Source organism: Mus musculus, chromosome 5 (assembly GCF_000001635.26).
Source record: "Mus musculus strain C57BL/6J chromosome 5, GRCm38.p6 C57BL/6J".
Lineage (NCBI taxonomy): Eukaryota > Metazoa > Chordata > Mammalia > Rodentia > Muridae > Mus > Mus musculus.
In genome coordinates this window covers 97,380,844-97,396,977 of record NC_000071.6, presented here as the reverse complement: position 1 = coordinate 97,396,977, position 16,134 = coordinate 97,380,844, and the positions used below count along the sequence as shown (strand labels likewise).

General features: G+C 41.4%; 1 protein-coding gene and 1 long non-coding RNA gene across 2 annotated transcripts in view; one reads left to right on the top strand and one right to left on the bottom strand.

Moving 5' to 3' along the window:
* 4930467D21Rik (RIKEN cDNA 4930467D21 gene) overlaps positions 1-4,561 on the bottom strand; it is a 195,710-nt gene extending 191,149 nt beyond the window's left edge. Inside the window, exons 1-2 of the long non-coding RNA NR_045981.1 lie at positions 4,471-4,561; positions 1,483-1,608 (exon numbers count right to left, since the gene is read on the bottom strand). This is a non-coding gene — a long non-coding RNA (RIKEN cDNA 4930467D21 gene). The remainder of the gene's footprint in view (positions 1-1,482; positions 1,609-4,470) is intronic.
* Positions 4,562-4,647: 86 nt separating this feature from the next.
* On the top strand, positions 4,648-14,769 carry Naa11 (N(alpha)-acetyltransferase 11, NatA catalytic subunit). The gene is made up of 2 exons (NM_001033191.2): positions 4,648-5,350; positions 12,109-14,769. The coding sequence occupies exon 1, from the start codon at positions 4,681-4,683 to the stop codon at positions 5,335-5,337; it is 657 nt and encodes a 218-aa protein (NP_001028363.1). The 5' UTR covers positions 4,648-4,680; the 3' UTR covers positions 5,338-5,350; positions 12,109-14,769.
* Positions 14,770-16,134: the final 1,365 nt, after the last annotated feature.

The following is a 16,134-nucleotide window of genomic DNA, read 5'->3' as shown; positions in this document are numbered from 1 at the left end:
GAGTATCAGAAATAAAAATTCTATGTATTTGATAACCATGGCAGCCTGAGCTGTTCTAGTTATATGCCTTCTTGACTTTTTGTTTTTAATTTAAAAAATTGTAACCAATCAATGTTTTATCACAGAGAAGATGTTTGGTAGCAAGAGTTGCTGAAGGTGGGCTCTGGAATGGTGAAGTCACTAATAACTTGTCCGTATTTTAGTAAACAACCCCATACCCATATTCTTGGCAAGCAACTCCAACTGAACTTCATGGATCATGAAACAATAATGTTAAAGAGACATGAGAGAAAAAGAAGGGACTTTTTAGAAAGAAGATAGGACTCCACAGGAGTGACAAGGAGATAATAGATGTAATAAGGAGTAAAAATGACCAAAATACACTATATGTGAATAGAAAATTAGCAAATAAATAAATAAATAAAAGAATAAATGAATGAATGAAAGAACAAACAAATCAATTAATAGATTTCAAATTGCAAAAGCCAGGCACGGTGGCATACACATAGAATGCCAGCACTTACAAGGCAGAGGCAACGACACTGACATGTATGTGAGGGTCAGTTCGGGCTACATATCAAAACTGTCAGAAAAAGAAAAAAGGAATAAAGAAGTAAAGACAAGGAGGAAGAAAGGAAGGGAGGCAGGAAGTTAAGTACAATGGTGCAAGCTCTAACACCAACTGCTGCACAGCTTGGGACAAGATCATCACAAGTTACACAGCAGCCTAGTCTATAGTGTGAGACTACTACTAAGTTTTAAATTTTAACTAAAACAACAGCAAAAGCTATATCTTTTAACTCACATGACTCTAGTTATGAAAGGAATATGTACTGTCATTTTTATGATTTCTGGCACAAATTCTACGTGAATTGAAAGTAGAAGCAGGATCAGGCTATATTATAACTACAAATGAATACTCTGGTATTGAGCTCATGAGTCTGCTAGAAAACTAGAAAGATAGACTGGTGTGTGTGTGTGTGTGTGTGTGTGTGTGTGTGTGTGTGTGTGTGTGAATATGTGTATAGTATATGTATGTGTTTAGGTATGTGTGTGTGTGTGTAGTATATGTATGTGTGTATGTATGTATGTATAATATAGTTCTAGGGGTTACAGTCAGCTTACATATAAAACAATGCTAACATACATGACCCCCTTGCATTATGAAAAGGTAATCCCAAGTTTTGCTTTATTAAAAGATGATATACTTTTTTAACGTGCCAAATGTTTATGGCAAAGGTGACACTGAAATGCAGTGAAGCGAAGATGGTGATTTTAAAAAAAAGAAAGTAGTAAATGAATTGCAATATCAAATTAGAGAAGAAAGATGCCAAACATGTTTGGCAACACAACCAAAAGTCAATGTCAAAGAGAAGCAAATATAAATATAAGACATAAAACAATAAAGGTCTCAGAAGAAAACATCTGACTATGACTATAGACTGGGCATGGAATTTCTAATCAGTACAAAAAGGTACTCACAAAATTCAAAAAGCAAGCAATTCATGTCTGTTTAAAAAGTTAGCATTAGGAGGTCTGGAAAGACAGCAGTATCTTGGTGGGAGAGAGGCTCTGGATTCACTCTTCAGTGGAAAAGTTGGAGAGACGCTGACAAAAGATGAGGTTGAAAAAAATCAGTAAACAGGAAAAGATGATATTCACTGCAACTACTCTTATAACTAGCTCCATAAGGGAGTCAAACCAGAATACACACACTTGAAAAGCAACCTTTAAGAAGAGACACAGACCCCATAATCAGCATCCAAACGCTGACACCATTGCATACACTAGCAAGATTTTATCGAAAGGACCCAGATGTAGCTGTCTCTTGTGAGACTATGCTGGGGCCTAGCAAACACAGAAGTGGATGCTCACAGTCAGCTAATGGATGGATCACAGGGCTTCCAATGGAGGAGCTAGAGAAAGTACCCAAGGAGCTAAAGGGATCTGCAACCCTATAGGTGGAACAACATTATGAACTAACCAGTACCCCGAAGCCCTTGACTCTAGCTGCATATGTATCAAAAGATGGCTTAGTCGGCCATCACTGGAAAGAGAGGCCCATTGGACACGCAAACTTTATATACCCCAGTACAGGGGAACGCCAGGGCCAAAAAGGGGGAGTGGGTGGATAGGGGAGTGGGGGTGGGTGGGTATGGGGGACTTGTGGTATAGCATTGGAAATGTAAATGAGCTAAATACCTAATAAAAAATGGAAAAAAAAAAAAAGAAGAGACACAGGCCATTCATGTCGCAGGTGGCCCATGCCTTTAATCCCAGCATCCAGGAGGCAGAGGCAGGTGGATCTCTGTGAGTTCAAGGCCAACCTGCTCTACATTGTGAGTACACCCTGATGGCTCCTAGAGTAAATTTGACTGGATCTTCAGGACAGCTAAGGCTATGTAAAGAGAGACCCTGCCTCAAAAAAGAAAAAAATGGACAGAAGGAAAACAGGAAGGAGGGAGGGGGATAGAAAGGGAGGAAAGGGAAGGAAGAGAGAGAGAGAGCGCAAGAAGGAAAGAAAGGAAGGAAAGCAAGCAAGAAAGGAAAGAAGGAAGGAGGGACTGATGGAGAAGAAATGGGAAAAAGGGAAAGAAAAAGAAAGAGAGAAAGAAAAGAAACACAGGCCAATAAAAAAAAATAAGCAAAAACTTAAGCAGCCACTTCTCAAAAAGGAAACAGAACAAATAATAAGCAGGTGTTCATTGTCACTAGTCACCAGAAAAATGCAAAATATGCCACAGTGCAATACATCCATTGCTGCACAAGAATGGATAATAGGAAAAGAATGGAGAAATCACATGCGTTGCCAATGTAAGAAATATCAGATATGAGACTTTTCATCAAATACTATAAGACATGTATCTAGGACAAGGAATTAAGTTCTTTCTAGTTCCCTCACCTGTAAGACCTTTATGCTAATGTTTTAATTTTCTCTACCCAGTAAAACCTTTATTTATATACAGGTCCTCTGCTCTAGTCCAGGAATTTGATGTCCTGGAACAGTGGTCCCTTCCCCTTTCATTTTCTGTGCACCAGTTTGTTTGTTTTTGTTTTTTTGTTTTTTTGTTTGTTTGTTTGTTTGTTTGTTTTTCAGACTAGCCATCTGAGTAAGACTGTAAGGCCCCCAGCCATGGGAAAAAGACACAGCCTCCCCTAGAATTAGAATAAAAACCAAAGGTGCTTTTTGTATGTGTTCACTCTTCTGAGCACACCCTCTTGCTCAAGGGTTTTGCCTTGTCCAAACCCTTCATGTGGAGGGGTAGTCTCATTCTTTGTAACCTGGCACATATTTCTAAGAAGAATGAAGAAGATTTTTTTTTAATTTGGAAATTTGCTTAGGAATATTTATAACATTTGAAAACCATTACATTCTCCAGTCCAGGTGAATATGTACATAAATATTCAACAACATTCTGTCATGCTTTCCATACTATTCCAAACTGGAAATACCACAAATAGCCATGAACAGTAGAGTTTCCCAGTGAATTGGAAAAAACAAACAAAAAATAAAAACTTAGAAAATGGAATATCAAACGAAATTATAGCAAAGCTTCAGTCTGAACAAGATGGCTGAAACTCACATGTAGTGAATAAAAAAAATACACAAACAAAAAATGAGGACAGTGTGATTTTTATATATGAGACCTACTCGGTAGGACTCCAGAGGATTAGAGAACAGACTACCTATGATGGCATTGACAATCTGGTTTATTTAGTTACATAGGGCTGTTCAGACGTGGACAAACTAAAAGGCTAAAACTGAGTCCAAGAGTCTCTCTTAGGTCAATGGTTAAGAGCACTGGCTCCTCTTCCAGAGGACCTGGGTTCAATTCCCAGAACCATATGGCAGCTCACAACTGTCTGTAACTCCATTTCCAGAGAGGCTCTGCCAGTGCCTGACAAATACAAAAGTGGATGCTCATAGCATTCCATTGGACAGAGCAAAGGGTTCCCCGTGAAGGAGCTAAAGAAAGTACCCAAGGAGCTGAAGGGGTTTGCAGCCTTATAGGAGGAACAACAATATGAACTAACCAGTACCCCACCCCACCCCCAAGCTCCCTGGGACTAAATCACCAACCAAAGAAAACACATGGTGGGACTCATGGCTCTAGCTGTATATGTAGCAATGGGAGGAGAGGTCCTTAGTCCTGTGAAGGCGCGATGCCCCAGTATAATGGAATGCCAGGGCCAGGAAGCGGGAGTGAGTGGGTTGGGGAGCAGTGGGAGGGGAAACCAGGAAAGGGGATAACATTTGAAATGTAAATAACGAAAATATCTAATAAAAAAAAAAAAAAAAAAAAAAAAAAAAAAAAAAAAAAACACCAAAAAAACTGAGTCCAAATAGAAGGCTCATCAAGTTGAGTTCAATCCCTGGGACCCACACGTTGGAAGATAAGATTTCTACAAGTTCTCTGACCTGCACATGTACCACTGCACACACATGCAGGTATGCAATGAGTCCCATACCTTTTAAACCGAGAAGGACTCAGCTCCTCTCGCTCCGCCCTTTCCCAAATGTGAACATACTGAGGCCTGAGAACAGGAAGCCTCACGGGCTGGGACAGCAGACTTCCGGAAGCGCCCTTAGCCCCGCCCCTTCCGCCCGTAGGCCTTCCCGCCACCGGTCTCTGCTCGGCCTGGCCCGCTGAGGTCCATTGCCAAGGCAACGACGCCAGGATGAACATCCGCAATGCCCGGCCCGACGACCTGATGAACATGCAGCACTGCAACCTGCTCTGCCTGCCGGAGAACTACCAGATGAAGTACTACTTCTACCATGGCCTGTCGTGGCCCCAGCTCTCCTACATCGCCGAGGATGAGGACGGCAAGATCGTGGGCTATGTCCTGGCCAAGATGGAGGAGGACCCCGATGATGTTCCCCACGGGCACATCACCTCGCTGGCCGTCAAGCGCTCACACCGGCGCCTCGGCCTGGCCCAGAAGCTCATGGACCAGGCCTCACGGGCGATGATCGAGAACTTCGGCGCCAAGTACGTGTCCCTGCACGTCAGGAAGAGCAACAGGGCGGCCCTGCACCTGTATTCTAACACCCTCAACTTCCAGGTCAGTGAGGTGGAACCCAAGTACTATGCTGATGGTGAAGATGCTTACGCCATGAAGCGGGATCTCTCTCAGATGACTGATGAGCTGAGAAGGCAGCTGGTGCTGAAGAAGAACAGATATGTGGTTCTGGGCTCCGAGGAGACCCAGGGCGGCACACTTCCTGATGCTGGGGAGGCCTGCCTGCCCAAGAACCCCACAAGCAAAGACAGTGGCAGCAGTGACAGCACTGATGTCCAGGACAGCTCAGAGGACTTGGATTCCATCTCCTAGAGCATTTCCTGAGGTATTCTCTTCCTTGGCCCCGCCTCCTCTGTACCCCTTTGAGTCATAGCTTGGCCTGCCCAGTCCCATCTTGTCCCACCCTTTTGTACTTGTGCTAGGTTTCTTCCTGAATGCAGTGAAGGTGTCCACAGTGTTACCCTTGCCGCATTCTTGCTAAAAGGAAGATTTCTTGTTGAAATCCAACAAGTGTTTCTTTTTATAGAAAATAGGATGTGTTGAACGATAGACTATGCAGCCAGCGAAATGCAGAATGGGAATGAAGGGCAATAGGAAATTTGACAGAAGAATGTCCTGGCCTCTCCAGAAAAGAAGTAGTATTTTAAAGAGTATGGGCAGCTGGGGGTGTAGCTCAGTGGTCCTGCTCCTGCTTAGCATGCTGGATTTGGCTATCACTACCACCAAAACAAGCACAAGAATTTTCTAGTAAACTAAAGATAATAGCAACCAAACAACCATGGGGGGGGGGGGTACTGTTGCAATCTTCATTCAAACAAACCAAGACGACATTCTCTAGTCACCCAGTCAAAATTGGGACGTGGACTCTATTCTATTAAGTGTGTTAAATGTAAAATGAAGTAATTATCCTACAAAAATACTTTTTTTTAAGTCAGATTAACTAATATGATGGGTAGAATTTGAATTAATATACACCAGCAAAAATAAAGGGACAAAAAGCAGTTCTGATGAGGAATTCAAATAAGATAAACAGCCTAAAAGGGGAAGGGTTGCAGTGGGGCGCTGAGGCGTGTTTATCTAGCCTGTGAATGGCCCTGGGTTTGATCGTAAGGACTGCAGAAAAGGTCTAAAAATAAAATAAGAACGTCAGCCTTGTAAAAACTGTTGAAGGCGAGAAATGTCTCCTCGTGGGTTCCTTATGCTGTCTTTTCACTCTGGGATTTGTGAAAATTTACACAAAAACTTAGAGCAAAGTATTATACTTGCTAAAAACATTCTAAGAAGCCACTAATGCACACATAGTAGCATATGTCTATAATCCCAGTTCTTATGAGCTAGGAGGATGTTGAGTTTGCAACCATCCTGGGCTAGTGAGATCTTATTTTTGTTTCTTTATTCCTATATCTTTAAGGTAAAAGAAAAGCTGAGCTGGCTCAGGGGCTCCAGGCACTTGCAGCCAAGCCTGGTGGATTAAGTCTCAGTCCCTGGGACCCATGTGGTAGAAAAGAACCAACTCCCAAAAATTGTCTTCTGACCTTGCTACACATGTGCCCACAAGTACACACAAATAATTAAAAACACACACCAACAAGTACCTTTTTAAACGCTACTGTCTTAGTAACAGGCTTAGTCGTACTAATAAAATACCACAGTAGTTCTTCCAGAAAAAAATTATGTCATGTAATTCCAGGGTCCATGTGCCAAGAGCAGTTTTAGAGTTTCCGTGGGATTCATCTGATCCAAGATAAGGGAAGACTGTAAAGGGAGAGGTAAAACTGAACAAAACAGATGTGTCATCAGACTCCTACCTGTCTTATAACCTTACTAGACAGACAGTCACTTACCTAAAGTGCACAAGGCCTGGGTTCTATACACAGAACTGTGTTTTCTTAAAAAAAAAAAAAAAAAAAAAAAAAAAAAAAAAAAAAAAAACTTTTATCACTGAAGAATTTATTTAAATAAACAGATTTTTTTAAAACATTACATCTTTTAAAAATCTCTCTAGAAGGATGTAGGAGATACTGATCACTTCGGGTACTCTATGTCTCTTCATTATTGTTAGTTGAGAACAGGGCTAATAAGAGTTGTTTTAAAAGGCTACATCTGAGATGTAGTAAATTCAGAAGCCCTTATGACCTGAGAAATGAAAACATCTGCTCATCTATTAGATAAAGAGAAAAATACCAGAAAAGATTGATTCTTGCCTGACAGTTATAACTCTCATACAAATACAATTACAATTGAACTGTTTGCATACACGGCATAATTGCATCTTCCTTTCCTATATTCAATCTCACCTTCCTTCCAGGTTGATATCTCCTGAGATGATTTTCCTTCCTTTTAGACCAGCTGGCCTTGAATTCTATAGGATGCACCTGCTTCTGCCTTCTGAGACAGCCCTGTGACCCTATCTAATACTTCTTCTTGTTCTTCATCTTTGGGTCATACCCAACCAGAGGCCACCGTGGACCTTGTTGGGGTCACTTTAGTAGTTACAGTATAGTGCTCTGCATAAAGCAACTAAACTGTTGCAGAGCAGTGTGGGTCTGTAGAGTGAGGTGGAGACTAGGTGGAGAGGAAAAGAGCTCTGCTCTGTAAACGGTACTCAAGATCCACCTAGAACAGGTTTTTTGCAGTACCTTTGATAATCTGGTAAAGCTTAAGCTAAGGACCTCTTCTCGGGAGGTGGAGGGGAGGTGTTCCAAAAGGCATCACAATCATGGATTATAAGAGAAAATTTTACTGAAATAGGATCGTCAAGGATTTTAAATGTCTGTAACAATAATACATGTGCTTTAGTAGGTAAGAAATAAAAGTCTAGCAATATGTGTATGGATTAGTTATTTCTGGGCAGGTTTGAGAATAGTATAAATTACATTAGAGATGCCTGCAATAGCTATACTATCATATGAATGTACTACAGTTTTATTGTGACAAAGCCCTAAGTATAGCATGTACTTCTGGTGCATACATTCACAATTGAAACAAATGCAAAATTTCAGTTCCTTGCTTCCTGACACCCATTTTCAAGAATAATGTCTTCCATCTGTTCATGCACATTTAGGTAACTGGGAAGAAAGCAAATACAGAACTTCTTACAGGCTTTAAAACTCAGCACCAACTTAATAGTTAATAGCAAGAGAGAGAAAGAAATGTAGTTGAGCTTTGTCCCAGGAAGGAATGGGAGGTATTCTGGCAAACAGCATCATTTCTTCCACAGTGGGAAACCTTTGTTATGGTGTAGATGTGAGAAGCTGCCTCATGCCCAGCCAGGAACAGATGATCGCTATTACTCCCCTTCAAGACATGCCACAGGGAATTCTGGGAGTCCACCTAGGGTTTTCACATAAATAGCATGTTTAGTCTGCTTTTGCACACATTTGGGAAAGGTAGCAATGGGATCTGCCATTTTGTCTCTTTCAAGTCTGAAAGAAATGATCCCTCCACTCTAATATCTCTCACGTTGTCAGAAGCTTTACTGTGTCCCTTTGAACCCTCACCAGCTCGTAGCTTACTTGCCTGTGTGGGAAAAGGCGTTGGTGGAGCAAACCAGAGCAAGAGGGAGATGAGGTTGGGCTCTAAGAGTGTCACTGCACTGCTGCCCTTTGGTGCTCCCTCCAAGGGGGCGAGAGTTCACATGCATATGCGTAAAGCCCTAAAGAGCCCTGTTTCATTTTTCCTTATTTCCATTTTCAAGTGAGTAGGACAGTTGGTGAATGGGGACCTTCCCTAAAATATACTGTTCTCACCCTAAAAAATAATAACAAGGATTACTGCTTTTTCCTGTAGTGCTCACTGTGCTGTTACAACTGTTCTCAAGACTGCCCAGGTTAATCATGCAACCCCTGTAAAGTCAGTGGGAAGAGTACTCCATACGGTCAGGTGTGGTAGAGAGCACTGCATACACAGGGCGTGAGTGGATAACAGTGACTTAGCCACTCAGGCTCCACAGATGGGAAGATGAACTATGAGAGGTCTGGTCCTGCTAAGCACCACTCACAGTGTAGATTCTGCTACTGATAGAAGCAGATAGTAGCTGACTCTAGCTCCCTTCCTTCACATTCATCAAACGGGGAGTGGTGCGGCTGAGCAGCAACAGTTTGCAGTCTTGGAAGGGAGATGCAGTTGAGAACTAAAATAGCTTTCACTGACAAGCTCAACGTCAAAGCACTTAGCTGAATCAACGCTTGGAAGCAGCAGAGTTTCTAGGGAGCCATAGCAATGAAGACAGGTCAGTTCAAAACATGCTAGTTGAGGCAGGAGTGGCATCAAAATCAGCTTGTCTTCTGGCAGACGTATTCGCCCCACACTTAATAACTAAAAGGAGAAATCAAAGTGTTGGCGGTTTTTGGGTTGTGCTAGCATCACTGCGTGAACTAAGGTTACTTCCGTGACTTTCGCTTTTCTAGTTTATTCTTCCTGTCGCAAAGCTGTCATTCTAGCAGAAAGTTGTTAAATATTCACATGAGCATTCACTGAAATAGACTGTTCTTAATTTTACCAGACAACTAATTATAACTGGAATGATATAATGAAACGTGGGAGAAGGTTAGGGACTGACAGGCTTGGTAAATTCCTAGTATAACCTTAGCCCAGATATGCCACGAACTATAGATTTCAAATGCAGCTGCACACTAGGACAATACAGAACATTGAGAAGAGATGAAATACTGTTTTCCAAAGCTGATCAGATAGAGTCTATTTGTTGGATTATTCATCATCTCTAACTGTTGCCTTTCGATCAGTGTGTAATACACACAGGCTGGCTGACACCCTGGCAGAGGGAACACATAAAAGCAGAGATTGATTTCCATCTAAATTTCACTTTGTGTATTCTCCTTGCTCCAGTATGGAAGATCAAATATATTTACTGGTGAATAAGGTAAGAAAAAATACATTAATACTACAAAGGGAGAGTGTTCTTTTTAAAAAGCAAGTGTAAATCTTTCTGAAAATATTCTATAGTGACATTTTAAAAATTAATATCTCCAGAATATTGCAGGTTTTTCATATTGTAAAGCCATAGTATTCTCTTCTCTGTAAGGTCTTATTAACAGTCACCATTCCTTCTGCAGGCTGCCATGACCTAGCATTCAGAAGCCCCGTGCTATAGCACTGGAAAGTAGCTCAGCACTGAGGAGCATGCAGTGCTTTCGGGAAGGACCTTAGTCTGGTCCCCAGCACTACCTACAACTCCAGCTCTGGGGAACCTGACACTCTCTTCTGGTCTCCAAGGGCATCTGCAAACAGACATACACATAACTAGAAATAAATTGTACACATAGAAGAATGCCTGACAATATAAAAATTGAAGTTAATAAGTTAATAAATTAAGGGATACAATATATCTTTTAAAGAAAACAGGTAAAGTGTCGGTACTGTTCAATGAAACAAATTGACTTAGAGCATATATAATACTGTTATTTGACTTTTTCACTTTAGTTTCTTAAAATTGCCAAGCAGTATTTGTTGAGATAACTAAAACAGCCATAAAATATTTAGGGTTTATATGCTTATGCATAGCTGTGCTATCAGGGTTCATTCAAAGCTGAGAAAGGCAGTGCTCGTGTTTATAATCCACCCCTTCACATCTGGCTCCTCTTCTAGTAGACCAAGTATACGTCTTCCTTTGCATAGGTATTTGTATTCTTTTTAATTGCTTGTGTGTCTGTGTGTGATTGACTGTGGGTGCTTGAGGAGGCCAGAGGCATAGGATCCCTCTGGAGCATGAATTACAAGTGGCTGTCAGCCACCTGGCATGGTGCTAGGGCCTCTGAAAGAACAATCCAGACTCTTAACCTCTGAGCCATCTCTACAGCCCCCAAATACCCATTTGAAACATATAGACTTTTCATAATACTGACTCCTACTTGAGTCTGTGTTATTCTGGAAACAGCTTTCTGTAATGATCATTTTGAACAAAAAATATCTTATAATTGCTCTGTGCATAAGAATAGCCTCTATTTTACTTATTTGTATGCAAGGTAGATGGAAAAACGATAATTCATTTTTTATAGTTGTGATATTTTGCTATTTTCAGCTAAAAATAAGCAGAAACACTCCAAGGCCAAAAAAAACCACAAAAAACAAAAACCTCAGTCTATTCATACATCACGCAGACATTTAACTAACAAGGATTAGAGCTCATATCTTGTTTATCTTTTAAAATATTAAGCATGATGGTAATTGCTGGTAGGCACTCAGCAGATAGCCATTGATGAGATGACCAGGCCTTAAATTATATTGAATACTCACAATCCATACTCTGGATTCTTGACCAATTCTTACTGTAAAAGACGACTTACAGGACAGAACACTGCCTCACACTAACCAGGATAAGGCATTTCATTCCTGCACTGTTACATCTTTCTTCCTTTTTCTTTTAAATGATTTGTTTTGTGAAACAGTATCCAGGTGGGCCTGGAAATAGTGATCTGTCTGCTCAGCGCTCTGAGTGCTAAGATTGCAGGCATGCGCCATCATACCCAGCATCGAAAATCCTTTTGAGTGAAATAGGATGGGAAGGTGACAAAAGAAGTATTTTCATTTCTTTAGGTTTGAATATATTCTCTAGGGCAGGTCAGCCTGTGCCCCCACCCTGCCTCCCTTTCTTAGAGGAGACTGGGCCTACATATATTAAGAAATGCTTATGGGGTCCTATTTGGGGTGTGTGGGAGAGCTTCATTCCTGTAAGAATTTGTGCTGTGTGGTCTGATTCCCACCGATTTCCATGGGATCATGTAGAATATAGAACAAACTGGTTACTGGTTTCCCTAGTGAGCTTGCATACATTATAATCCTACATTTTTTAACTTGTTTGGGAATTCCATACACTTATATAATGCACTGTGATCAAATACATCTTTCCTTCCTCCTCTATGGCTACCACCACTTAGCCTCCTGACTTCATGTGCTTTAAAAAAATGTGGTTCTGCCCGTATGTGCATGAGTTAGAGTCCCCTCCTGGAGCAGGACTACCCTTCAGGGACCATGTGTCTGAAGAACCCTGACATTCTTCCATAGCACTTTCAGGGCTGTCAGAGCCTGTGCCTTCACTGCTAACACACTCTCTTTTCTCAACAGCATCGCTGGCCTTCATGTCTCAGCCACACCTATTGTGTGAAACCTGACTTAACCGGTACACTCTGAAGTATCTTCTCTGCTGCTCTGGGGTTATCTCCCAGTGACTCTCCAGAAACTGTAAAGCTCTCCAGAAACGTTAAAGCTACTGTGATCATGAAGGAACACCTCAGCGCAAGAGCCAAGGAAGCTTGAGGCCTGCTGTGACAAAACATCCCTGGCGTTCTCTCACTGTGCTGCCATTGGACTGTTTGCCGTGGTCCTGTGTTGGCTTGTAGATACATTGCACAGTTGTCTCTTAGAAACCACAAACAGGAAGCAGGGACAACTCTGGAGGTTTCAGCTTGTGGGTTTTGCCATTATTTGTCTGGGTTTCCATCACTAAGGGGATAGTTGGGGCCATCAAGTTAGACCTTAGGCCCCTTTCCTCTTCTAGTGCAATTTACCTGTTTCCTCTTGCTTTCTGTGCAACTCCATGTGTCCTATCCTCTATGATTCAAGGGGCATTTTTCCCCTTTTCAGTGGGAAAACGTGATAAAGAAGGGCTCTACTACACCATACAAGCAGAATGTATAAACTTTAAGAAAAGAGCGAGCAGCAATTATATTAACGCTCATCTGCTTGTACATGTCAGTTGCTTTTTGCTTTTTGTGTTTGTTTTCTTCTGTCATGACGTCACTTGCCATTTACTGAGGATCTCAGTGTTCGCATGCAGTGCCATGGCATTCACTAACATGTAGCCCTGTGAGGTGGTGGACATTATTATCTCTGTTTTACAGATAAGAAATTTTGGAAGCAGTGCAGGAAATGATTACTCGGGATCTCAACCCAACCCTGCGGAAAATCAAAGCCAGTTTCTTCTTTGCTCCTGTTTGAACTCAAAATGTATTTGCAAAGCGATGTTAAAGTGTCAAATGGCAAAAAGGAGACTCTGCTCTTTAAAGATGTTCAGTATTGACTTAATATATGACAGCCAACCACATGTCAATTGTAAATATTTATGTAACTTTTGATTGTAATCCCTGGTGAGTGTCTCAGTAAAAGTAAGTGTAGGCAAAGGGCTTTGACTTCCCCAGAAAAGTCACAGATATATGGACTTAGAACAAGGTAATGTTTTTATATTCTCCGAACATTAATTACCAAAATGTCCAACATGTTCATGTTTACATTTTTATGAAAACTGGAGTATATGGATTTCAATCTAAGCCCTGACATTAAGCAGCTGATGACCAGAGATGAGTGTGTTCTGTAATCCATCATCAGCCCTGCTAAGTACTTCTTACAAATCGGCCCCAGTGTGTGGAGAACGCCTGGCTAAGGGTAAAGGCTTGCCTGAGGCACACATATAACTTTCTTTTTTCTCCGTAGAAGGATTTGCCATTTTGTGTGGCAACCTAGTCCTCGGTCTTTCCAATTTCCTTTTTTTTTTCTTTACAATTTTCTCCCTTATCTCTGAAATGGTTTTATTCTTTCCCCACAAGCATATGATTATCTCTTTATTTTTAAATATTACAGCTTTCTAACATCTGTCTCCAGGGCAGCATAATCTTACTGATAAAATATTCCGTGTTTTCCTTGAGCCCTTGTCAATATGTCTTTGTGGTAACAGCCCAGCAGATGGAGAAACAGGAGGAGCCTCAGCTTACCTGAGTGATTTCTCCAGGCCAGCACCAAGCACACCGAGTCTCTAGTAAGCTGATCTTAATCATCGAAGCAATTGGGAAATCAGAAAGGCTTCCGGGTGTTTGCAGTGCCCCTGAACAAAGCCACCAGTGCTTTGCATTGTCACCAGGAGACATCAGAAATTGAGCAACGCAGCAGCCTACCGAGTTTGGGTTACAACTGTTTAGATAATAAAAGTAAACAATGTTCTAACATTGTTTAGGGCTTAAGTTAAGCAAGTTCCCAGACGATTCCAGGGATGCGCTGCTGATGGCAGAGAAGCAGCCGCCTTCCTATTCCTGGGGGCCTCGGACGCTGCGTTCATAACAACACTGTTCTTTTCACACAGCCAATTATGATTCTTTCTCTGAACAGACTGCTTGCTTTTTTCCTTGAGCCTGGTCCTAGAGAGACCCAAGCAAGGATGTAGAATAATAGTTCATGGTATGAGTGTAGTGCTGGCTGTAGAGTGACTCACGCCCCTTCTGAATTGTGGCTTTACAGAAACTCGAGTGAACCCTGTTTTGTCAACAAATTGTTCAAAGCTCTTAGTCACCAGGACATAAAGTCTTGTGTAGTTGGGTTATCAACTCGTGAATGAAGCCTGTGGCTTACATAGCTAAAAATCTGTTCTTCCCTTGGAGATAAGAGCAATAAGAAAGAGATGATATGAAATCAAATAATGGAATATGGGAGTGAGGGAGACACACAGAGTAGTGCTGGAAATTAAGCCAAAACTGGTAAGCTTTAAAAGGATCAAGAAATAAAGTACTTTTTCTCATTAGTTCTATGTAATGCTGATACTGACTAGTAATGGTCATGAACATCAACTTCTAACCCGTCTAAGACACTTGTTAGATTACTTTAAATTAGACCCTAAGTAATTTAGGATCTCATTCACTCACAGAAATGCTATTTGTGACACTGTGTCAAGAGATTGGTGACCAAGTCATTTCAATAGAAAGTTTCAGACATATCAAAATACATACAATAAAAATGTTTATTTATAGTGCATGAAGTGAGTTAATAACATTTATATCTTCTATTGGAATCCTTTGATGTGCATGCTTCCACACATCCTTGCATGGCTTCCAGAGACTTGACCTAACCGGGTGGTGATGGAATGGAAAAAAGACAAATGCAGATGCACAGACAAGGTGGGGTTGGGTGGTCGGGGCTCTGATGGAGAATGCAGCACTGTGGGAACTCAGAATGTTTATTAGACTTGGGTACAAAGAGGCAGGCTTTATGGTACACAGCTCAATCAAAGAGGCAGATTTAACTAACAGTAAGGAGCTATCCCTGTAAAAAACAGTCTTCAGGACATAAGTATGAGGGAGAAAGCAATGGTGGGGGGACTTTTTCTGTACACACTAGCAACATCTGCATACAGACTAAAGGAAGGCCTTGCCATCTATCTCTACGCCTTACCCAAAAGTGGGGAGGTGCCGTTTTCCCATGAATCCTTGACATGGCCATATCCACAGTACACATTCAGAGAATTCTCTGCTCTCCACAATGCTATATTAGTTTTCTTTCCCATCTTTAAAAACATGCGTGAACTGTGGGATTTCATTAAGAGTTTACTTACCTATTTTATTTTGTTTTTATTGTTTTGTTTTGTTTTTTTACGTTATGTTGGGTAGGCACATATGCCACAGTGGTGCCCATGTGGAGGTCAGAGGACAATTGTGGGAATTGTTTTTTTCCTTCTGTGTGGGTCCCAGGGAGTGAAGGACAAATCCCCTACCGGCTGAACCATGTTGCTGGCCATAGAACTATCTTGATAGTCCTAAAGATTTCACTTCTAATTCTCACAATTATTCTGTTCATTGACAATAAATTAACCCAGACGCTAAAACTTTTTCATTCTAACATATTACAATAATTTGAAAAGGACTGTTAAATACTGCCTCCCTCACTCAGAATTTTTAGCCAATTTTTTTCATGAAATTGCTTCAGAATCACACAGGCACCCTGTTAAAGGTGTCCTTTCCTTACCTCTTGGTCAGCTTTGGGAAGTCAGGCCTGCTGTCATGCACACTTTCCTGCCAGTTGCTTTGCATAGTATCATCTGAAAGTCACTGTTTACCTAGAGGCATCACATCTGTAAAGAAGAATTAAAAGGAGATCTTTTGGGGCTGGAGAAATAGCTCAGTGGTTAGGAGTACTGGCTGCTCTTCCAGAGGTCCTGAGTTCAATTCCCAGCAACCACATGGTGGCTCACAACCATCTGTAATGGGATCCGTGCTCTCTTCTGGTGTGTCCAAAGGCAGCTACAGTGTACTCATTTACATGTAATAAATGAGGGAGATCTTTCCATCAGAATTCCATTTACATATGTCAAAGGAGGCTGGGGACTCAACT

Coding starts and splice junctions, on each gene's coding strand:
- Naa11 (NM_001033191.2), top strand. CDS start 4,681: ATGAACATCCGCAATGCCCGGCCCGACGACCTGATGAACATGCAGCAC.